At 52.3% G+C, this 21,083-nt stretch overlaps 3 protein-coding genes across 16 annotated transcripts; 2 read left to right on the top strand and 1 right to left on the bottom strand.

Moving 5' to 3' along the window:
- Nucleotides 1-828: 828 nt before the first annotated feature.
- Nucleotides 829-5,853, top strand: mindy1 (MINDY lysine 48 deubiquitinase 1). 5 transcript variants are annotated; one of them, XM_037263990.1, is made up of 14 exons: nucleotides 829-1,068; nucleotides 2,016-2,077; nucleotides 2,208-2,538; nucleotides 2,889-2,976; nucleotides 3,061-3,134; nucleotides 3,214-3,431; nucleotides 3,493-3,550; nucleotides 3,630-3,694; nucleotides 3,864-4,022; nucleotides 4,093-4,195; nucleotides 4,412-4,554; nucleotides 4,898-5,107; nucleotides 5,221-5,367; nucleotides 5,610-5,853. In XM_037263990.1, the coding sequence occupies exons 3-14, from the start codon at nucleotides 2,349-2,351 to the stop codon at nucleotides 5,688-5,690; spliced, it is 1,536 nt and encodes a 511-aa protein (XP_037119885.1). In that variant the 5' UTR covers nucleotides 829-1,068; nucleotides 2,016-2,077; nucleotides 2,208-2,348; the 3' UTR covers nucleotides 5,691-5,853. The 5 variants fall into 5 exon arrangements, with proteins under 5 accessions (XP_037119885.1, XP_037119882.1, XP_037119881.1 ...); XM_037263987.1 differs by having other exon boundaries at nucleotides 2,022-2,077; nucleotides 2,889-3,134; XM_037263986.1 differs by having other exon boundaries at nucleotides 2,889-3,134.
- A 368-nt stretch (nucleotides 5,854-6,221) lies between these two features.
- LOC119130145 (phosphatidylinositol 4-kinase beta-like) lies at nucleotides 6,222-12,253 on the bottom strand. 6 transcript variants are annotated; one of them, XM_037263819.1, is made up of 14 exons: nucleotides 12,032-12,253; nucleotides 11,782-11,917; nucleotides 10,665-11,033; nucleotides 10,187-10,542; nucleotides 9,804-10,115; nucleotides 9,418-9,645; nucleotides 9,010-9,246; nucleotides 8,805-8,902; nucleotides 8,632-8,736; nucleotides 8,435-8,558; nucleotides 8,233-8,346; nucleotides 7,961-8,112; nucleotides 7,740-7,872; nucleotides 6,222-7,668 (listed from the first exon to the last, which is right to left on the bottom strand). In XM_037263819.1, the coding sequence occupies exons 3-14, from the start codon at nucleotides 11,029-11,031 to the stop codon at nucleotides 7,270-7,272; spliced, it is 2,625 nt and encodes an 874-aa protein (XP_037119714.1). In that variant the 5' UTR covers nucleotides 11,032-11,033; nucleotides 11,782-11,917; nucleotides 12,032-12,253; the 3' UTR covers nucleotides 6,222-7,269. The 6 variants fall into 6 exon arrangements, with proteins under 6 accessions (XP_037119714.1, XP_037119715.1, XP_037119717.1 ...); XM_037263820.1 differs by lacking the exon at nucleotides 11,782-11,917 and having other exon boundaries at nucleotides 6,222-7,451; nucleotides 7,548-7,668; XM_037263822.1 differs by lacking the exon at nucleotides 11,782-11,917 and having other exon boundaries at nucleotides 6,222-7,451; nucleotides 7,548-7,668; nucleotides 8,805-8,896.
- Nucleotides 12,254-12,695: 442 nt separating this feature from the next.
- On the top strand, nucleotides 12,696-20,512 carry pogza (pogo transposable element derived with ZNF domain a). 5 transcript variants are annotated; one of them, XM_037263783.1, is made up of 25 exons: nucleotides 12,696-13,137; nucleotides 13,658-13,715; nucleotides 13,784-13,842; nucleotides 13,929-13,989; nucleotides 14,458-14,568; nucleotides 14,631-14,762; nucleotides 14,836-14,912; nucleotides 15,278-15,409; nucleotides 15,516-15,784; nucleotides 15,871-16,028; nucleotides 16,114-16,214; nucleotides 16,344-16,490; nucleotides 16,576-16,710; nucleotides 16,786-16,863; nucleotides 16,934-17,025; nucleotides 17,105-17,257; nucleotides 17,325-17,384; nucleotides 17,545-17,651; nucleotides 17,925-17,976; nucleotides 18,102-18,273; nucleotides 18,411-18,737; nucleotides 18,820-19,122; nucleotides 19,288-19,482; nucleotides 19,625-19,755; nucleotides 19,973-20,512. In XM_037263783.1, exons 2-25 carry the CDS (start codon nucleotides 13,658-13,660, stop codon nucleotides 20,232-20,234), a joined length of 3,372 nt encoding a protein of 1,123 aa, XP_037119678.1. In that variant the 5' UTR covers nucleotides 12,696-13,137; the 3' UTR covers nucleotides 20,235-20,512. The 5 variants fall into 5 exon arrangements, with proteins under 5 accessions (XP_037119678.1, XP_037119677.1, XP_037119676.1 ...); XM_037263782.1 differs by having other exon boundaries at nucleotides 15,278-15,421; XM_037263781.1 differs by having other exon boundaries at nucleotides 15,278-15,433; nucleotides 18,105-18,273.
- Nucleotides 20,513-21,083: the final 571 nt, after the last annotated feature.

Genomic DNA, 21,083 nt, shown 5'->3' with positions numbered 1-21,083 from the left:
AGTTGTGATGTTTATCCAACCCACATTTTCGCGTGTATTGAATTTAATCTTCTCGCTTCATGTGCGCATATCTGCAAAGTGCTTGGAGGCACCTTACATTGAAGGCAATCTTGAGGCAAACACTGAAGCTACATTTGGAAGCTAATGTTGAAACTAACATTGTCGCTAACGTGGGAAACGAACATTTGTCTTCCTCGGTTCCTTGCAAAGCTTGTACAGGGGGTCCAGGGTTTACGACTTACTCGAGTTACGCTGTTTCGTCTCATATATTATTTTTTTATACTGTTTATATTATTCTTTCGTATTCCATCTCGTACATTTAAGCCTTTTTTCGCCCTAAAAGGTTTTGTATCATAAGCGTTGTTAAGGCCTAAGATTCGTAACGCACGCGGGAACTAGTTGATGCACGAAGCGGAAGAATAAGAATAAAATAATAAAAGAAAGAATAAAAGAGGCCGTGGACCGAGGAAGACGGCGTTACCCACTCACATGGTATACGTCCGCCGTTTTGAACTGTTGCGTCATCTCTCTCACGTTATAATTTTTGTGATCATTTTCATTATGGCATTATGGTTTTATTACTGTTCCGACTTTTATTTAATTACTTTTATTACTGTACTGTTTCATTTTATTACTATTATTACTGTTTTATTATCGTTCCGACTTGCACCGTAATTCGGTTTACATCGCATACAAGGGAACGGATCGACCTCGTAAACCGAGTACCCCCTGTAATGGGAAGGTAGTTACTCTGGCCTACACTTCAACACAGTAGGTGGCGGTAATGCACCACCCGCCGTAAAACAAAACGAAGAAGAAGAAAAAAGTGACAGTGCTGCCACCTGCTGACTCATTCGCCCCCATCCTGCCACTACGTGAACGAGGAATAACAAAGTTGCGTAAGGGTCTTTTCGCTGGATATTGCAATCGAGATTGTTTATGAAATAAAGTATTCTGCGAAAAGTTCGATGAAATCCAGTCTGGCATCAACGTCGTAAAAAGCCAAGCTCCGCCCCACTGAGCAACTATCAACAAAGTCACGTTACATCTGCGTGAGCTCGCCAAAAGGTAACAAATCTGCACTCACTGCTTTCATTCGTTTATTTGTTACGCGAGCAACCGATAGTTAGCCTCACGTTGTTAAGAGGCGATGGTATCACGGCAAAACGTCAAAGGTTGTCTGAATTGTGACAGTTTACAAGCACGAGTTTGTGAAGAGACACAAAGACTCATGTTGTTTACATTTCTCGTGTTGAGTAAGAATCGAGAATTTTTTAGCCACCAAGTAGTTAACTATCCGTGCGAGCAACTCGTCAAAGCTTGTCAACATTTATGTTCCCGTCGTCTTGCCAACAAGCTAACGAGTTAGCCTGGCTAAGACTATGACGTCACCGTTTGTGATTGTATGACGCGACAGTTAGCATGAATAGTTAAGCTAGCTCCGCTTTGATCGGCGTAAAGCTGTTTCTGAAACTCGAGTCGGTTGGGAGGCTGTGAGTACAAGTACGCGCTCATACGCTGCTCTCTGTGCACACAATTGATAAGTTCGCCAGCATAAACGATACTTGTCGCATGTTGTGTCTCTAGCTAATATGTGAATTGCTAAACAAAAACGGCAGTGTCCAACTCTTTGAATAAAGTGTTCAAGGGCAAGGCTTTGAAATACAACGGCGACCTGTTTTAATCACATCTTTATCAAAGACCAATTGCTTACAGTAGCAAATATACTTTATGCAATCGCAAGTAGGGCTGGGCGAGCTCGTTTTTGAGAAACACCTGGGTCCACTACACAATTGCATTTCATTGTTAGTCATGATAGGGTTTTCTGGAGAACTTAATGTTTTTGGGAAGGTGATTGTTGGTGAAAAAAGTTTGAAATCTCTTGAACGCCTCTCCGCACTTGCACTTGTCACACAACAAAATGCAACTCTTAAGTGTTTCACATCATTGATCATCTGTTGGTTAGAGGCTTTCATTGCAAAAGATGTTTTTAATGGTTTCCTTTTTGTCTTCAGCTGCAGGAAGTGTGCGAATCCCACCGCCTCTGCTTTGTGACGGCATGTTGCGTGCAGCGTAGGTACGATTGTTCCACTGTCGACACAGCCCGGCGCGGATTTGTTTTTGTTTTTTGTGGCCGCAGCATATGTGATGTAGCGTATGTTTGTGATCACCAATGTATTTCCACCTTTGTTGTGTCTGACACCTAGACGCCCTTTTCTTCATCTTCTTCTTCGGACCATGTCAGCGCTGCGAGTGATTGACGGTGACTCGTGAGGACACCATGTGCTGAGTCACGCTTTGAACTGACGCCGCCTCATCATCATCATCATCAATATCATCACAGCAACATGTCGGCCTCAAAGACGGCAGCAGATGTGGCTGCATCAACAGCGGAGTCAAAGGTCACCGGCCAGGCTACGAGCGGCGGGAATGATGGCCCTTGCGTCGAGCGGGAGGAAGGGGTGGAGTCCACGGCGTCTGACAGCGGACCGACGTGCAACGAGACAGAGCAAGACCTGCCGGAGGATGGAGTCACGGGTGAGCTGCGCTCGTTTCCGCAGTCACCTTCGACCACGCTCTCTGCTTCGCTCATATTGCCACCATGTTTGGCTGATGCCTCACTCAATCATGCTTGAGCCTCTTGCTAGTAACAATTGTCTTCCGCTCGAATTTTTATGATATTCCAGCCGTGTCTTAGTCATCTTTTGTCATTATTCAGTCCTGTCTTTGAGTCATGTTTCAGTCAACATTGCAGACGTATTTAGTCCAATTCTCAGTCTTGTTTGTGTGCCATTTCAGCCCCATCTACCCACTTGTGTTTCGCTCCAATGCCAGTCCGGTTTGTCCCGTATATCTTCCAATATTGAGGTGTGCGCGTGTGGCCGCAGGTCCCGAAGCGGAGGCGGCACAGAGTTCGTCTGTGGCGACGGCCGACAATTTGGAGGAGCTGCAAGAGTCCTGTGAGACTCCATCCTTCTCCGTTACTGGTTTGAGTTTCTCCAAGGGGACGACGGCGGCCACGGTGGGATCTCGGGAGGCGGACGACGCGTTTTCGTCATACTCGGCGGCAGGGGCGGAGGGAAGCTCCCCGAGCAATGAGCTGCCGTGTCTGAAGGGTGACGAGCAGGTGGCAGGTGAAGCTTGCTCACGTCAATGACCCCGTGACGCGGCAGGATAATCGAGGTGGGCCTGAAATTGTCCTCCTGTCCGAAGGGGGCGCCGACGCGCCCGCTGACGCTCCTGCCGACGTTCTTGTCGCCGCTCCCATCGACGCGCCCGCCGACGCTTCTGCCAACGCTCCCGCCGAAGCCTCGTATTACCTGGTCAAGTGGATCACCTGGAAGGAGAAGAAGACGCCCATCGTCACTCAGAGCGACAACGGACCCTGCCCCCTGCTGGCCATCATGAACATCCTCTTCCTTCGCTGGAAGGTACTGCCCCCCCTTTCCTAAACAAAGCATTGCGCGCGTCTTGACGTGCACGCCTTTCTAGGCAAAGCTCCCGGCTCACACTGAAGTTGTCACCACAGAGGACCTGATGGCTCACTTGGGTAAGCTGCTGCCCACCACGTCGCTATGACATCATCATGCCCTCGCCCATTGCGTAACCTGTGTTGCGTGCATGCGCAGGTGAGTGTGTGCTGTCGGTTACACCCAGAGAAAAGACAGACGGGATGCGGCTCAACTTTCAACAGGTACACACGCACACATTTTTACTTGCTAGCATGGCAAAAACACCAGGCAGAACTAAAATGTTTCTATGATTGAAACACGTCGTCAAACGCTTTGAATGTGGTGGAAAGACGAGGCTATCAATGGCCAGACCACAAACGCTTGAGTCCCGATGTGGCCGCAACATTTCAGAACATGGGCGATGCCATGGCGGTGCTGCCCAAACTCTCGACGGGTCTGGACGTCAACGTTCGCTTCACCTCCGTCACTGACTTTGAGTATACACCAGAGTGCATCGTTTTTGACCTCCTTGACATCCCGCTCTACCATGGATGGCTGGTGGACCCCCAGGTGATGAGCCCTGCCCAAAACCGTCTGCATTCACGTGCTCTGACAGTTGTACCTGTGCCCGTGCCCACAGAGTCCGGAGATGGTGGCTGCCGTTGGCAAGCTGAGCTACAACCAGCTCGTGGAGAAGATCATCGACTGCAAACACTCGGTCGACAGCGCACAAGTCAGCGAAGGTAACGCGGTGACACGAGAAGGTGACGTGAGTTCAGCCTTCGGACGCAAAACAAACGCTGGAGATGGCTGAAATCGGCGTTTGCATTCTTGTCAGTTGGATGCATATTTTGATCATCCACATGGATGTCATGCATCAAGTTTGCTATTTCCAATACATTGTTATGCAGTTGAGCAAGGCGAGTACGTTCAGTCCCGTGTTGCGTGCATGTGCGCAGGTCTGGTGGCTGAGCACTTCCTGGAGACAACAGCAACTCAGCTGTCCTATCACGGCCTGTGCGAGCTCAACGCCGCCGCCAAAGAGGGAGAAATGTGCGTCTTCTTCAGGAACAACCACTTCAGTACCATGATCAAACACAAGGTAGCGCCACACGCACATACTCACCTTCCGCTTGCGGTCGGCACAAGGCAAAGGCAGACTCCACTTTGACGCGCCCTGCAAAAACACGGCCGCTGGAGTGGCGTGACACTGGCACAGTTGCCACATAGCCAAAGAAGTGACACCATTAATGAAAAGAAGCGCAGAATAAGCAGCCTGAATTGAAATTGACTGCACTCATCCGCCCGTCGGGTTTCAGGCGCGCTTTCTTCCTCACTGTTGGGTCGTGCCGTTGTCCTCGTGGGCCCCCGCGGTCTCGTAGCAAATGTGGGCCTGGTCCCAGGGGAAGGGCCCTTCAGACCAAGGCGGCCGCTTTGCCCATTAGGGCCACTTGTACCTGCTGGTGACGGACCAGGGCTTCCTGCGCGAGGAGGGCCTGGTATGGGAGTCTCTGCACAACGTGGAAGGGGACGGGAACTTCTGCGACTCAGACTTCCGCCTGTGTCATCCTCCTCGGAAGGAGGCGGTGGCGCCCCCGCCCCCCGGTGGCCCCCCGCCGCCCTGCGACCAACGGCAGCAGCGCCAAATCGACCAGGTAGCAAGCACAATTTATCAGTCTCGCCGTCATGTTCTGCACTCATTAACGCACGCTTGACAAACGTGCTAGACTTGGTTCCGATATTTCAAATGTGTTTGTGAGTGCCTCAGGACTATCTGGTGGCGGTGTCGCTGCAGCAGGAGAGCGGCGGGGGGGCCTCGGGACCGCTCGGCGACCTGGAGCTGGCCCGGCAGTTGCAACAGGAAGAATACCAACGACAACAACAACAAGAAGGAGCGCAGCAAGCGGCCTTGCAGGTGAACACATGACGACACGCACGCTCATGCTTTCGTCTCTTTTCAGACTTTGAGGTCATCCTTGAGATGTGTTTTAGCCGTCTTGTATGTTTCCAGCTTGACTCAGGCACTTGCTAGTTATGTTTTAGCCATGTTTCGGAAGTGAAGCCTGGTTTCGAATCCCAGTCATGTTTTGGCCACAATTTACATGTCAGTCAAGTAGTTGTCATGTGTCAGTTACCATACATTCTGGTGACTTTCAGAGGTCAGAGGCCAGAGGTCAGGGGCCACAGTCAGGAGGGGCAAGGAGAAGAGAAAAAGACGCCGACTGCGTCCTGCTTTAACTCGTCGCTCCATGTAGCGCATGCACGCAGATGCCAGACCACAGTGCTGTGTGATTTTGTTTTCCTTTTTACGTTTGTCAAAGGTCACATGTCATAACAAGCTTCTCTCACTAGCTTGCAGGCCAATAAAAGCGTTGCTAATCGCTTTCCGCCGTACCTTTGAGACTTTCATGCCGTCTTTGCTTAAAACACATTTTTATTTTGAAAATAAAATGTTGCATTTGTTAACATTATTTTGTATTATGATTACTTCCAAATCATACAATAAGACCATTGAGACAATTTGGATGCACTCTCAGTTCTATCAGTCAGAAAACCTTGATCATTACTTTCCGAAATCAAAAGGATTTGGCCAATTTCAAGTTTACTGAGTTCTCTAAATCAGTCCATTTTCAAGAGACTTAAATTAATCTAGAGTCCATTAATCTTTGAGTTGCTTAATCGTTGCACTTTTAGTACAATTACAAAAAAAAGAGCTTCAGACCTATTTTTACATTCTAACTAAAAAAAAAAAGAGCTTCAGACCTATTATTACATTTTCACTTGTTTTTTTATTTCCACATTATCAAATAGCGACGGAAGGAAAAAGGCAGCGGCACTTTTTTTTGTCTTCATGGCTTTTTTTCAGGCTCAACAAGGACAGCAGCATTTCGGCTAGCAGCTGCTAGCGGTGTGCTGTCTCTCTTCAGCGGTTCAAAAAAAGTTGTATTGATCAACTGAAAAACGGCTGTCAAATTAGTCACTTTATTCGTTAGTTTTTGACTTCCAAAAATAATGCTGGTCAGGACAATCTGACGGCCCTGCAGTAAAGAAATAGGCATAATACATTTGATGAGAATTTTTACCGAAAGGTGAGCAGTGGCTAGTTAGCCAGGCGAGCTCAGTCGTTGCCAATGATAAAGGTGTGCTTTCCCACATTGTCTTCAAACAGGTCCTCCAGCAGTCGTACAACCGCAATGTAAACGTGCCTCCTGATTGGCTCCAGTCAATCAGGAATGTAGTGTTGGCCAATCACAGACTGACAAGTTAGTGTAAACGGAGTGTATCTGATCTGCAGGAAACAAAACTAGCATCCTGTAACGGAGTTAATGCCACAAATGTGACTTTAGAATTCACAAAGAAGAAAATAACTTGAAACAAGAGGCTCCATTGCAAGTGTTGCCTCAACAGACCTTTGTTCGCCATGTAAACAAAACAGCGACTCGTGGTCATGCTAACATTAGCATTCCCGTCCAAACTACGAGATATGTTTAAGATTGAAAGGACATAAGAACCAGAACATTCAGCTTTTGTCACGTGTGCAAGGTTAGCATAAGGGCTAAAGCTAACAAGCTAGGCTCGTGCAGCGACAAGGACACACAAATGTTTTGGCGCACGGAGTGTGCTTCAGTACCGAACAAGTGGCAAAGGAAGACGACCATGATGCAGCCGAAGGAAGAGTTCAAGAAGAAGGAAACTAAGGACGCATTAGGAGAGGTTGCCCAAGTAGAAGGAGGCCTAAAAACAAGCAGCAACAGCAGAAGCCAAAAGTTGGAGCTGGGCGCCTCAATCGGAGGAAAGCAGGCGGTTGGCTTTGGAGTCACATGATGCCGTTGACCATGTACTGGAAGGAGTCGTAGAGTTTGGTGGTGATGGAGCGCACGGAGCCGTCCACCATTCGCTCAACCAGCAGCTGCAGCTGCTCCTCCGTCAGGCTCATGTGGAAACGCTCCTTCAGGCCGCGGATGGTCCCCGAGCCCTGGAAGCAAGCCAGGTGCGATCCTGGCAACACAAATACGCAAGCGGTGGCGCTCACTTTGCTCTGGAGCCCAAAATGTTTTGTAAGGACGCAAATAGAATGGCGAGCCCGCCGCCGACCTTGCTGCATGATCTCCACCATGTGCAGCACCTTGTCCATGTGCTTCCTGGCCGCGATCATCCCCTGCAGCATCAGCATCTTGTAGTAGACAAACATGTCGCCATTCAGGCCGCCCATCACCTGAACACGCGAAAAGCAAGTCACAACGTCGTCAACCCGACTTTGTTGTTAGATTGCCGATGCATGCTCACCTCCACAAAGTCGTCGGTCAGCTTAAAGGCGGACGTCTCGAAACCGAGATTGCGCGGAGAGCTGGACAAGATGAAGCCAAAGTCGATGTGAATGATGTGACCTTCTGAGTCCAGGAGGATGTTGCCGTTGTGCCTACGCGGAAAAACGCAGGAACGGAAAGAGAAGCTACGACATCACGTCTGAGGAGCCTCGGCTTAGCTGAGGGGAGAAAATCTCTGACCTGTCTTTGACTTGCAAGAGGTAACAGACAAGGCTGTAGCCGGCGCAGCTCTGCACGAAATTCCTCTGGGCTTTGAGGAACTGTTCGGTGGTGAAGCTGCCGTGTTCCTGCAGGAAGTACTTCAGCAGCGACAGCTGACTCTGCTTGCGCACCTGTTTGAATATTTGCCGTCACCAATATGACGGCGGAGACCGAGAACAAGTAGATGGACAAAGTCAATGGGAAGCCAAATATCAAACAAAGAGCGTGAAGGAAGCCAAGGGTAATGCTACCTGATGCAGGGAGACGGCGTTGAGGACAGGTTCAATCATCCCGCTGTCTGATGACATCACCAGGATCTTGTAAGGTTTGATCCACAGAGGGACTCGCTCCTGACGCCAGATGGCCTGAAGGCAACCCAGGCGCTCGTCACGCTAATGTACTCACGGTGACGTGCCGTCGGTGGGAGGAAGGAAGGAAAAATGGCGTCTGCACCTGTAGCTGGGTGAGCACCTGATAGACCAAAAGTTCTTGTCTCAGGTCGTCTCCGCACTTGACGATGACGGGAAGGAGATGCCAGCCGGAGAGGTGGCCGTACGGGGACGTCTCCTGGATACGCCTGCGCGTACGCACTTGTTGACTTGAGACGACAATGTGACACCATGGTGTGCGCTGGCGCTGGCGGCCCCCACCTGACTTTGTCCTCCCAGGGCTCTTTGAGGGCGACGGCCGAGGGATCTTCGGGGTCTTTCCTGAAAGAAGTGGGGGTCTGGGCCAGGTTCTCCGACAGGCGGCGTCTGCAGCCCGTGGGACAGGGTCAGCCTCAACAGGGAGAGGAACCGCGCCACGGCCAGCGCCTGCTCACCTGATATCTCCGGCGGCGACAAACATCTCCCTGCTCTCCACGCTGGTCAGGCTGTCCAGTGAAAATTGACTCAGGTTGTCACTGCTACTTGTCTGAACCTCCGCCGCAAAACATCGAACAGGAAGTCGATGAGCAGGCAAACGTAGTAAACAGGGAAGCAAGCCGGAAGTGTAAGCAGACAGGAAGTCAGTGGGAAGCCTCTCACCTCTACCTGTAGCTGTCCGATATCGTCGGTGGCCCAGGCGTCATCGTCGTTGTCGTAGTTGTGGACACCGCACAGGCTTCCGCCTGTGGCACCGGCGCAAGCGGTGGTGTCCGCATTGCAGTCGAGGTTGTCGGCGGAGCGGGCCGAGTGGATCCGCGTCTCGGGGATGCGGATAGGCACGGGCGACGTTTCAAAGTTTTCGCACTCCAGCACCTCCACGTAGATGATGTACGGAGCCTGTGGCGCATAAACATGCGGACTCTGCACATGTACCTTTGTTGTGCCACACCACAGATAATTTACAATACCGCTACAAGAAAGCGGGCATGCTGTGTGTGTTTAGCTGGTGATTCATGAGAACATTAAGAAGGTTTCCTTCAGGATATGATCAGCAAAGTTAGCACTGACCTTGTCTTTGGAGTTGAGCACGGCAGCTTGCGTGTGGGGAATCCTGACCAGGTGGTGCTGAAAGTCGGCCGTGGGCAGCCAAACTCTGGCGGGAAGCTTGTGGTTGAGCAGTGACAGTTCCGAGATGAGACGCTGCGTCTTCTGCTCCTTGCCGGGCAGCGAGGCCAGTCGGCGACCGATCGCCAGCAGAGACTTGACCAGCTCGCGCTGAGGACGCAGACGCTCCGGCTGGAGAGACATCGCACGATCAGAGTCATAGTACACATGACCCTTTCCCTGCCACCCACTGCTGGAGTATTCTTGGGTTTTATTTTGTCTTCCAGTCAGGCAAGCGCAGCACTTCAGATGAGGAGACAGACGCGCTAATCCGTGTAGCTAACACTCACCTCCCGCACCTCCACTTTGGGGTTACTTTCTGTCCTGCGCAGGGCACCACCCGGGCCGCTGCACGTGGTAGCGTCCGACTTGGATCTCTGGTGGCCCCTTGGGGAGGGTGACTCGCCCGGTGAGGAGCATGGCGAGGCTGGGGCGGCGGCGGCGGAGGCAGCGGGAGGCCGTAGCTGGTCGGACAGAATGAGTTTTCGCAGTCTGGCCCCTCGCGAATGTCGCTGTGCCGATATGTGCATGTCAGACGAGTAGGCGCCCAGCAGCCACGCACACAGCAGCGAGAAGACGATGCTGCCGCTGCAGCGGTGCACCTGTCCAATAATTGCAGGTCAGAACAGCGCCCTGCCACGTAGCGGCACACCCCCCTCCCTCGCCCACTCACCAGGTACGGTCGGATGGCGTCGCCCACCTCGCCATCCATGTGCACGTACATGCTTAGCAGCTGCGGCAAGTAAAAGTCCACATCAGAGGGTGGAAAGCCAAAGAGGCGGTTCCCGATGTAAGCCTGCACGCCGGGCTCCTTTGACTTGAACAGGTACGCCACCGCCATGGACGCATCAAATAGTTTGGACTGGAACAGGCGCAGTAGCCACGACGAGCGATCGGAGGCAGGGGAGAGGTCGCACACGTCTGCCCGCCGCTCCTCGTCCTCCTCTTGGATGGCGCCGTCCTGCTGCTGCATTTGGACTTTCAGCAGAACTTCCTGGCACGCCTTCAGCGCCACCTCCGTGTCAATCACTGGAACAAGAAAACAAACCAACAAGTTGAGGTCAGCGTTTCAATGTATGTTTTTAAACTAGCAAAATGAAAAGCGGCAAGCAGGAGGAAGGACAAAGGTGCGGCTGGCCTGGAGGGATTACCTTGGAGCTCCTTCTCAGTGGGGGGCGAGGGGGCGGGCGCGGGGTCGGGGACGTCGCTGCTGAGGCTGGCACTGCTGCCACCGGGGCTGGAGCTGCGGGGACTGGCGCTGAGCGAGGACGGGCGCTCATCACGGGCCGGCTGAGGGCGGGGCGCTGGGCGCCGGCGGCGCTGCCGACGAGTCGGGCAGTCCGAACAACTCTCGGAATAACGTGATGACGATGAGGATGACGACGAGGCGCTGGAGGGGGATGACGGGCACGAAAAGGCGGTAGGGGACGAGGACGGGGGTGCGGGCGCTGGCGTGTGGGCGGGGCTTAGCTGGAGCAGACGCAGAGCAGGAGAGAACGAAACTCGGGTGTCGGCCATCTCTGGGGAGGACAAGACAGAAGACTTCCTAAGAACGCGAGTCTCATTGGAACCGGGACGCCTGCGGATGTTAACCAATGGATTTCCATTAGTTCATCAAAAAAAAAAAACATCCAGATCTAATTACATCTTGGGATAAACGCTAACGCACAGCAATAACATCTTCTAGTCTAGACAGTTTTTGTTTTGCAGGGCTGAAGCGTACTTTGGACTGGAGTGTGATTCGTGCTACCAATGAGGACTTGTCACAAGACAACCAGGACGGAAGAACCGACAAGAACACCAAGTAAGAAATGACTACACTTTTCTATCTGGTTTTATCTCCATGCGGCCAAAGATTGTGTCGGGTCCAGAATCTCAAATGAAGCTAACGTGGAGTGGAGGTTTTGGTCTTTGTGGTTGAGGGACGATGTCGGCTTGTATTTGCGTCCACTTCCTTGTTTCCCAGTCAGGCCGCCTCTCGATTGGCAACTTTCCACTCCATCACAAAGCACAAAAATGTGACGATCAACTCTACGGCTCATTGCTGGCCCAACCTGTTTCAGGCTTGTTACTACTCATAACGTGCTGGCAATCATCTTGAAGGAAAAAATTAGAAGATAGAAGATAAGAAATGTCTGCAGGTCGTCGGAAAAAGACGCCTACTTGTCTTTAGCTGTCCCAGGACAAATTAGGTCAAGGCTAGAATGGATTCTCAGAACCCTGTGACATCACCGGACAACACATCTGGAGCGCGCGCGTGCACACTACCGTAATCTGGACCTCTTGAATTCCTGTGACTTCAACTCGTGGTGACGTCACCATATCGAAGCCCGTCTTTCTATGACGTCACGTGACGAGGCGACAAACTTTGTGGCGTCGCGATGTGTTTGCGCATGCGCGTCCGCTGTCGTGATGGTCGCGATGATGATGAGGAAGGTGGAAGAAAAAATGTCCAACAAACACACGCGATTCAGTATCAGCAAGCTCCCAAAACTGCGGAAGAAGCGAGGACACTGACCGCGAAAGTCGAGCAAATCACTTTCGACGCCCGTGCAGATGCTTTGAGGTTTTCCTTCACGAATACATCCGGATGTCCTCTCACACCGTCAACGTGTCCATCCGGTTGTTTCGCTGTTGCGTTACTGTTATGTTGTTGTTTTGCGGACGTGTTGACGATCCGCCTGATTTGTTTTCAGCTTGAAGTGACGCATCATCAATCGCCGACCCACGATGCAGCTACGCCACACTTCCGGTTTTGGTTGCCATAATAAAAGTAGAACATTTCGGTTTACAATTTATTGATTGCCTCCACAACCGCGAGTTATTAGGGCCCGAGCAGTGACCGCTGCGAGGTCCCTATTGATGTTTTTGTAGAAGCTATTATTATTATTATTATTGTTATTATTATTGTCGTTTCTTTATTGGAGTTGAAAAGATTTCAATTATCAATTAAAGTGATGATTGACTAACCCTAGCGTGTGTCGTTTTCTGTGCATTTTAGTATTATTATTAGTAGTAGTAGTATTAGTATTATTATTCTATTATATTTCACTGCGACCCTTGTGAGGATCAAGTGGTTTGGATAATGGTTGATCATTATTATTATTATTATTATATGATACTTTTTTCTAAAGTCACTTTCCGCTTGGAACTCAGAAACGAACGCTCTCTCTCTATCTCTCTCGCTCTCGCTCTCTCTCTTTCTCACTAGGGAAGAAGGGCACCAGAGTATGACTTAAGACGATGATATTGTACACGAGCACACTTTTTTGACCACTTGTACCAGTATCAATATCAGATATATGAGAGTCATTGTTTTAATCGGTTGCAGATAAAGTTTGTTTTCATCGGGAGGATTTATTGAGAGGAAAATGCAAAGTGACTAACTGTTAGCATAGCTTCTAAGGCTAACAATATCCCTCCGCCCGGGCAGTGTGATGCGTGATTGGCGGAAGGACACACAACTACCAGTGGCCATATTACACACACGCAGCGTGTTTGCGGCTAATTGCTAGCATCTAGTCAAAGAGCAGTTTCAAGCTTTTCTTGTGGAAAAGACGCCACTTTGCGCTTACAGCTTTACTCCAATCGCTGATTTCGGGAACCTGTAAAGACGCACAAAAGGTAAGAGAATGTATGTGAAACTTTTTGAGAAACGGTCCTTTTTAAAATTGCTGTTAAAATTGCGTTGCTGGATTTTAGGCAGCCCGGCTAGCTGTGTTAGCCACGGGGGTTGGGGGGGGGGGGCAACGTTGGAGTGTTTCACGCACTCCGACACACTTAGCATCAAACATTCGGAAAGTGCCCGTAATTTACTTGCATGTCAAATAAAATCTCCCCATTCAAGTGCTGTAAATTAGGTACGCCTCAGATTCCAAAGAGTTGATGGACATTGCCAGGCGCATCTTTGCACCAATGATGCAAATATAATTTTTGCAATGATAAATCTTAGGAAAGATTTATCTTATTCTTTTGAAGCCATTTCTGAAGCCATTTCTGACTTTATGTAATATAAGTTTCATTATATTATGCAATATGTTTCTAATAAATAATATAATAATAAAATGTTATTTATTTTTGCAAGTGAAATAATCCCTTGAGCTTCCCCCCCTTTCATTCTCCTGTCATCGCTCGCTGCGCACAGATGGCCAATCATTCCGACGTGTCGATGGAGTCGGAGGAAGAGTTGTCGTGCGATGAAGGTGAACATTTCAAAGCTCGTGATGCTTGTTGTCAGAAATTCATCTTTGATATTTGTTTTGGATGGAAGACGAGGAAGAGGAGGACCCCCCAGCGAGCACGGGAGCGTATGGCCGCCGCCCGCCAGAGGTAAGGCTCCTCGTCGTCATCGGCCGCCTCGGTCGCCAGTGAATCTTGACTTCTTTCTTGTCTTGCCGTGGCATTTCCGCATCCAGCTGTCAGGGGCTCGTCTGGGTTTTTCACTCAACGGCCGGCACATCCCCCCGTTGCCCGCAGGTCAGTGCACATGTCGCTGCCCCTCACCCCTTCTGCACAGTTTTTGCAATTGGCAGCCCAAATCAATCCAACCTGAAAGACACTCCTTTTGTGTCTGGTTTGTCAAAAACGGTCTCACTTTTCACATTGTTACTCCACCTCGGTTGAGGACTGAGATAAATGCGCGGCACAGTGACTCCATTCAAGAGCAGCACTTTGGCAAACAGTCCAGAATTCTTCAAGAATGAGACTTGGAGCTGCAGTTGACTGCAAAAGTCCTTGTCTGCGCATTCTTCCAAACGCATCACTTTGTGTCAGAGTAAGAAATGCAATGAACGATTTGATTGCCGATTGAAAGCCAACGAGCAAACATCACAATCGGAGATGACTAAGGACCATTTGCGCCAAAGGCCGCATTGGGGTGTTGAGGCGTCGTTTGCCATGGCAACCTCCGAAGTAAAGGTAACCTTTCAATGCCACCTCCCTCAGGGGGCGCCATGGAGTTGAAGCTACATTTCCATCCCAGCGGTTCATCCAGCGGCTTCGTCACTGTCCGTGCAGCATCGCCTTCCCTGTCTGCATGCGCTGCCGACATCACGGGTACGTGCGCGTGCTGACCGCCGTCCGTCTCTGTCAACCTTTTGAACCAGGGCTGCACGCAGGTGCGGTCTTGGGACAAGCAGCTCAGCCGGTTTTCAAGGAGCCCCAGAACAGCGCCATTACCCAGAAGACACTGCTGCATTCCTCAATGCCCAAGACCCCCGCTGGCACCAGCAAAGATCATATACCCAAAGGTATGACAATGCCGCAGGCCGAAAGTCCGACGCATGCTTACATGGCCTGACTCGGCTGTACATGTGTGTTCAGGTCTGGCCCGACCTTTGAGGTGTACGGTGTGCATATCTCAGTACAAGTTGGTCTCGGAGCTGCGAGGATTCGTTTGCGTAAGTGACGCTGAGAACAGAGTGATGACGAGCACCTCTGTGTTGCGAGAGCACAAAATCGGTCCAAAGGAAACGGCTGCTCGCCAACTCGTGTGCTTAGCGGCCCGCTCCCGCTTTAGTTGTGCCTTCGTCTTAATGAATGGTGGACGAGGGGATGAAGTGTCCAGACGCCGCTTGAGCTAGCACCAAACGTTTCAGTGTGTCATTTCCAAACAATGACCCCTGCGACCTTTCAAGGAAATCATTCGGTCCCGTTCCCGCTGTACTCATTCTCGTCCGCGGGACGCCACATGGCTAGACTGGCGTCGCGTGCGTCTGCAATATGATGGTCACGCATGACGACGACCTTGCTTCCGCCCATCCAGTTCTGCAGTCCCGTCGTCGCAGAGAGCCTGACGCAGCTCAAGATGATCAGGAAGAAGAAAAACGACAGGAAGCGCAATAGAAACAGAGCCAAAAATGCCGGCAGAGAGTCAGTGGCTGCCGTGAGTTCCGCCGTGAGTTCCGCCGTGAGTTCCGCCGTGAGTTCCGCCGTGAGTTCCGCCTGTCCGCCTGAAAACTTAATTGATCCACTAAATTGATCCGCATGACCCACTTTCCCAGACTGCCGGAGTCAGCCGCACCTCCTCACCACGCCCGGCCGCAGCGGCTGCTCCTTCCGACCCCTCGGCGGGCCCTGCCCGCTGCCCCGACTCCCCTCAGCTTGTTCGGCCAGAGCCCGACCTTGGGAAACTGGTCATCATGGTAGACGACTTCTACTACGGACGCGACCCGGGAGGCCGTGCCGTCAGCGACCACAGCTACACCCAGCGCGTACATACCGGACTCTTCCACTGCCTGCAGTGCCAAGACATCGTTGGCAGCAACATCCAGTGAGAAACTTACGGCCGGGTTCCGTCCTGATTTGGTTAGTGTGTCAGCCTTTTCATGTCCCCCTGTCACCCTTCCCCTCCCCAAGGCTGATGTCCCACTTGAAGACGCACATCGCCAAGATGGCGGAAGAAGACCGCCACATGGACTCGGTGTCTTCTTGTCCTCACTGCTTCCGACGCTTTAGCTCGCCATTCAGACTTGAGTGCCACGTGGAGACTGTGCATATGCAGCGCGTGACCAACGGTCAGTCACGCCCGCCCTAGTGAGTGATGGCGCACGCCACGTCAGCGCGTGACACTTTCCCCCTTTACTTCTGCTTGTGTGGCAGCCAAGTGCGATATCTGCGAGCTGGACTTTGGCACAGAGTCTTTATTTCTGCAACACATGAAGAACACGCACAAGGCTGGAGAGATGCCCTACGTGTGCCAGGTGGGATGCATGTTGCTTTGTCAACAAAATACACGGCAAGACCCCAAAAGCGTTGAACGTATAGAAAAAGCGAGGTCTTGCAAAGCGCACACTCGGCCCGGGGGCTCATTGTGCTTCCGTGTGCCACAGGTGTGCAACTTCAGGTCCTCATTCTACTCGGACGTGTGGAGTCACTTTGAGGAGTTTCACGCCGACACCAAGAACCTGCTGTGTCCGTACTGCCTCAAGGTTCTACACAGCAGCGCCTTCTATTTTCAGCACTTTGCCAGGCATCAGGTGACAGGCAAATCCACCATCAAAAAAAAGAAAAGGACTGAAAACGTGGCCGTGACTGACTGACTTCAACAACGTGTGTTTTCAGAGAAAGTTTGTGTTCAGCTGCAAAAAGTGTCGCCTTCACTTCCTTTACGGCAAAGAGCGCCAACAGCACCACGACCTGCACCACGGAAGCCACATCACGCCCACCCAGGTCACGGGACTCAAGCCGGGGACCAAGGTAGCCCCGCGGGACCGTGCGCCGGCGGCCCCCACCCGCCATTTCCCTAGCCCCTCCCTCTTTCTGTGTGCGTAGGTGACCGTCAGGACCTACTCGGTGGTGGCAGGAGCCAAATGTGAGGAGGCCGCCGGCCGAGCGGTGGTCCCATGTAAGGTCAGTGGGCCCGAGACGTGGTGAGACAAGACGAGACGCCTGGCCATCACATTCTTCTTTTGTGCTGCAGGTGGTCGACGTGGAGGCAGTGCCACCCGCGTCAGAAGCTGCCAAGAACAAGTCAAGGGAGGTTTTAGATCTCGTCTTGTCCAACCTCAGCAGGTACTCAGGAATGGCGCCTTTGCTCATGTCCTGAATCAACGTTGTCATTAATTCTTTTTCGCTGGCACGCCTTCCTCAGCGAGGATGAGGTGTCACACCGGCGGCTGGGGCGCTGCCTGGAGTGTCGGATGTCCATCGGCAAGTTAAGCGCTCACTTCCCGTCTCGCGTGCGCTGCTCGCTGTGCCCGTTCGCCACCTGCTGCTCCACCGCCTACGCCAACCACATGATCAGGTGGGTGCCCCCGCCATCGCCCCTTGCTGGCGTTGCCCACTCGCCGCTCATCCTCGTGTCCCCGCAGAGACCACACGGCCCTGAAGAAACAGCCGCACTTTGGCAGCATGTTTCACCCGCACGTGCGGTGAGTGCCCACATCTTCACGTGCAACTTTGTGCTCCCGCAACATCTCGTTCATTTTTTTCCACCACGCCTTGTTACTGTTGTTTGGCTTCAACTACAGCTTTTTGAGGTTCTCCAGAAATGCCCTTGCCTGGCCCACTTTGTGTGTTGATGTGTGTCAGGTTGTGGAGGAAGCTGCACTGCGCGTCGTGCTCTTACGTCACCCAAGTGGGAGATCAGATGGCTGTGCACCTGGCCGAGTGCCCCGCCCACCTGTGCGTCATGCCAGGTAACAACACTCGCTCGCCATTTTAACGTGTACTGTGCCAGCCCGTTGCCTTTCCCCCCGCTCCGAGTCCAGATTGCCCTCTCAAAGCGAGCGTTTGCTTTTCCCGCCAAAGGGCAATTGGCATGCGAGCGACGCGCACCCGTTGCGCACATTTTGTCTCGTCGGGTGCGAGTGCGTCACTTTTGAACATTTTTTCGATGTTGAGATGAGAAGGCTGGCACGGTGCGGCGCCACGAACTGACCTCTTGCTGACGTACTCTTGTGACCTTGCAGATCCTTGCAACATGGTGGGAACCCGGACGGAAGCTACAACGCCTCCTGACAGGTAGGCTGTGCTGATCAGAAGCCTAGAGATGGCGTCATCGACTGCCGTCTCTTTGCATCAATGGCATTGGCTGGGGACGGGATTAACATGAGATTTCCATTTCTGGGGGTGGGGTGTCCTTCAAGTAGCTGTGGTGCGAAATCATCGGGAGGAGCATTCGTGGCCATCGACCACGTACAGCCCAGCCGGGCCTCAGGCCAGCTGTCGCTCAAACCGCTGGACTCGCCCTACGACCCGCCCTCGCCGGCTGCCATGACCATCAAGTTCATCAGGCCTCAGCTGCCACCGGGTCAAGAGGTGAGACGAACGGGACTTGTCTTGAAGTCCTTTTCTCTTTGAAACGCCCTCAGCTTGTATTTTTTTCTTTTTGAGCTCAACTGGTTATATACAAAGTATACATACCTTGACACCCGACTGTGGTGCTATTTTCCCAGCCTGTTGCCGCTGCTCCTCCTCCGCTTCCCGCTGGCCCGCTGGCGGCGACGCAGGAGAGCCATCTGCTGGCGGAGTGGGAGTGGCGTGTGGCCACCTGGGCGCTGATCCGCCACGAGCAACAGCTGCGCATCTGTGAGGACGTCCTGCTGCGGTCGGGCGCCCGCGTGCCACCCGAGAGCGCCCGCGAAGCCGAGCACCACCGCCGCGCCGTCGAACGCCTGTGCCGGCACCTGCGGCCTGGCTGCCCTGGCGGACGCCTACCCAACAAAGTCCTGGACATGGTCATGGAGAAGAGCACCGCCTTCATCCTCTCACTATGCTCCCGTGTGAGTGAACTGCCCAGTCGTGGCACCGCCACCATTCTCCGCTATGTCAGTCCGCCTACCGACCGTGACCAACCATGACCAGATCCAGAGCGAGAGTCTGCGGCCAGGGCGCGTGGGCTTTATGGACGAGCTGTCGGTGTTTGTGGACGCCGAGCTGTTTGCCAGGCGCAACGGGCGGGCCTTCCGGCTGGAGGGCTCGCCGGCACAGACGCCGCTCTTCGACGTGGTGCTGTCGGCACTGTCGGACGGAACCTTCCTGGCACCCATGCTCTTCTTCCGCGGGGTACCGATGGCCCTTCCCGTCGGCTTCCCCAACAATGTGTTGCTGGAGGCCCGCTGCTACGGCTTCACTGATTTCCGACGACTGCAGCTGTGGGTGCGCAAGGTACGGCCCCCGTGCTTCTCAAAAAGGAACTTCTTGTCTCGAGGCGGGACGGCCACTTTTTTCGTCTACCTAGTAAAAAACAAAATTCTTTGCCGGTGCATCCCATTTGGAAAAATGAAAGTCGGTTCTTTCCAGCTGTGATGAACTTGTGGGGCTCCGCCGCAGGTGTGGTGCCCGCGCTTGTGGCCGTACAGCAAGTCGCTGCTGCTGGCGGACGTCCATCGGGGCCACATGACGGACGGGTTCAAGGCCCTGTTGAGCGCCGCCTCCACCGACGTTGTCCTTATCCCCGCCGGCTGCAGCTTCCGCCTGCAGCCGCTGGACGTCTGCGTCAAGCCCGTTCTACTCAACTTCCTGCAGGTTTGTGTGAGCGCCCGCCCCAAGACAAACAAAATCCTGCCAAAGGGGACAAGCCTCCAAAATGGCCACACGATTTTAGTACTGTCGTTCACCTTGAAAAACTGGATTTCTTTTTTATGGCTGTGACTTGTGGTGCTTGCAGGTCCGTTGGAACCAGTTGGTGGCGCGTGGCGGTCTGGAAGGTCTGGGTCTGGACCAGCTGGCCCTGATGTTGGCCTGCTGGCTTAGCGAGGTGACGTCCACGCTGACCTCGGACGTCAGCATCTTGAAAAGGTTTGGAGACTCCTTTTGTCAAGTTCCATCTTCGTTTCTACCGTCGCAAACTCGCGGTTGGCAAATGTCGCCGCCAAAATTGATGTCAGTCACTTTTGTGCCATCCTGAGATCAGACTCAGTTGTTTGTAAACGTTTGCTTTTGTTTCGACTTGTCTTGAAATTTCCCTCTGTCGCGTCCAACTGACATTGTTGCTGTGGCAACCGCCTCCCCTCAGGTCCTTTGCGTCCGTGTGTCACCTGCAAAAGGAGCAGACAGACGCCGAGCAGTTGATCCAATTGCTGACCGCCAAGCTGAACGTGCCCCTGGAACTCGCTAAGCCTCCTGTTCTGGGTCTGGACCCAGACCCTGCTCCGGATCCCGCTCCGGTCCCCGCTCGTCCCACCAAGCAAGTGCGGCTTCTCCTGGTGGTGCACAGCGACCAGCGTCAGAAAATGAACTTGAGCCAAGAGGACAGCGACCACCCCGAAATGGCATGACGTCAGCTTTTCTGCCGCGACGATGCCATTGTCGGCAATTGGTTTATAATGTTTCACTCATTCCCGAGTGCCTGTTCACTACCTTGGAAAGTTTATTGGACGTTTTCAGACGTGTCTGGGCCCAGGAAAAGGGTTACGAATTCCCAGCGCAGCCTTTGTGACCTCGGCAACACCTAGTGGTCGTATGCAGCATTACACCATGTTACTGTTCACTAGAGATTTTCAATTTGTTTCCTCAATTCTGAGAATTATTAAAAATTCTTTTTCTGAAGGATGACTTCCTGCAGTTTATTCCCCCCTCCTGTCAGTCTTTTGCGTATTTAGATGATTAATTGTTGCATCCATGAACCAACCATTTTTCCTCCTGCTCAGTCGCACACACAGGCGTCCAGTGCGTGTCGGAACTTCTGACGCCCTCCTCCTGCCGCCGCTGCTGCGGTTAAATTTAGCATCTGTGAGAAGACGGCCCTTTCCCAGAATGCCCTCAGGAGGACGCCGGCGTGACCAGCTGCATGATAGGAACCGCATATGCGCACTTTGACCCCCTGTTGTGCGCTATTGTCTCACGGGACTGTCACATGACCGCCACGTCACTTCGCTTTTTTTTTTTTTTTTTTTACTTTTCGGGGACTTTGTATTGTGCTCTTTGCGTCGAAAGGAAACCCAACATGGCACCCACATGTTTTCATGGCATGTTTACAGGATGCACGCACGCCCCACTGGGGAGTAAGACAGCTCCCCGCTCCCTTTGGGTCGTATGACGCCATGTCCTGTCATCAGTTATCTTCATTTTCCCACGATGGGGTTCAGCACAATGTCGACTGATCTCCTCATTCATTTCAACAGGCT

Source organism: Syngnathus acus, chromosome 11 (genome assembly GCF_901709675.1).
Source record: "Syngnathus acus chromosome 11, fSynAcu1.2, whole genome shotgun sequence".
In the NCBI taxonomy this organism is placed as follows: domain Eukaryota; kingdom Metazoa; phylum Chordata; class Actinopteri; order Syngnathiformes; family Syngnathidae; genus Syngnathus; species Syngnathus acus.
Note: the sequence above shows the minus strand (reverse complement) of the source record. Positions and strands in the feature narration are given on the sequence as shown.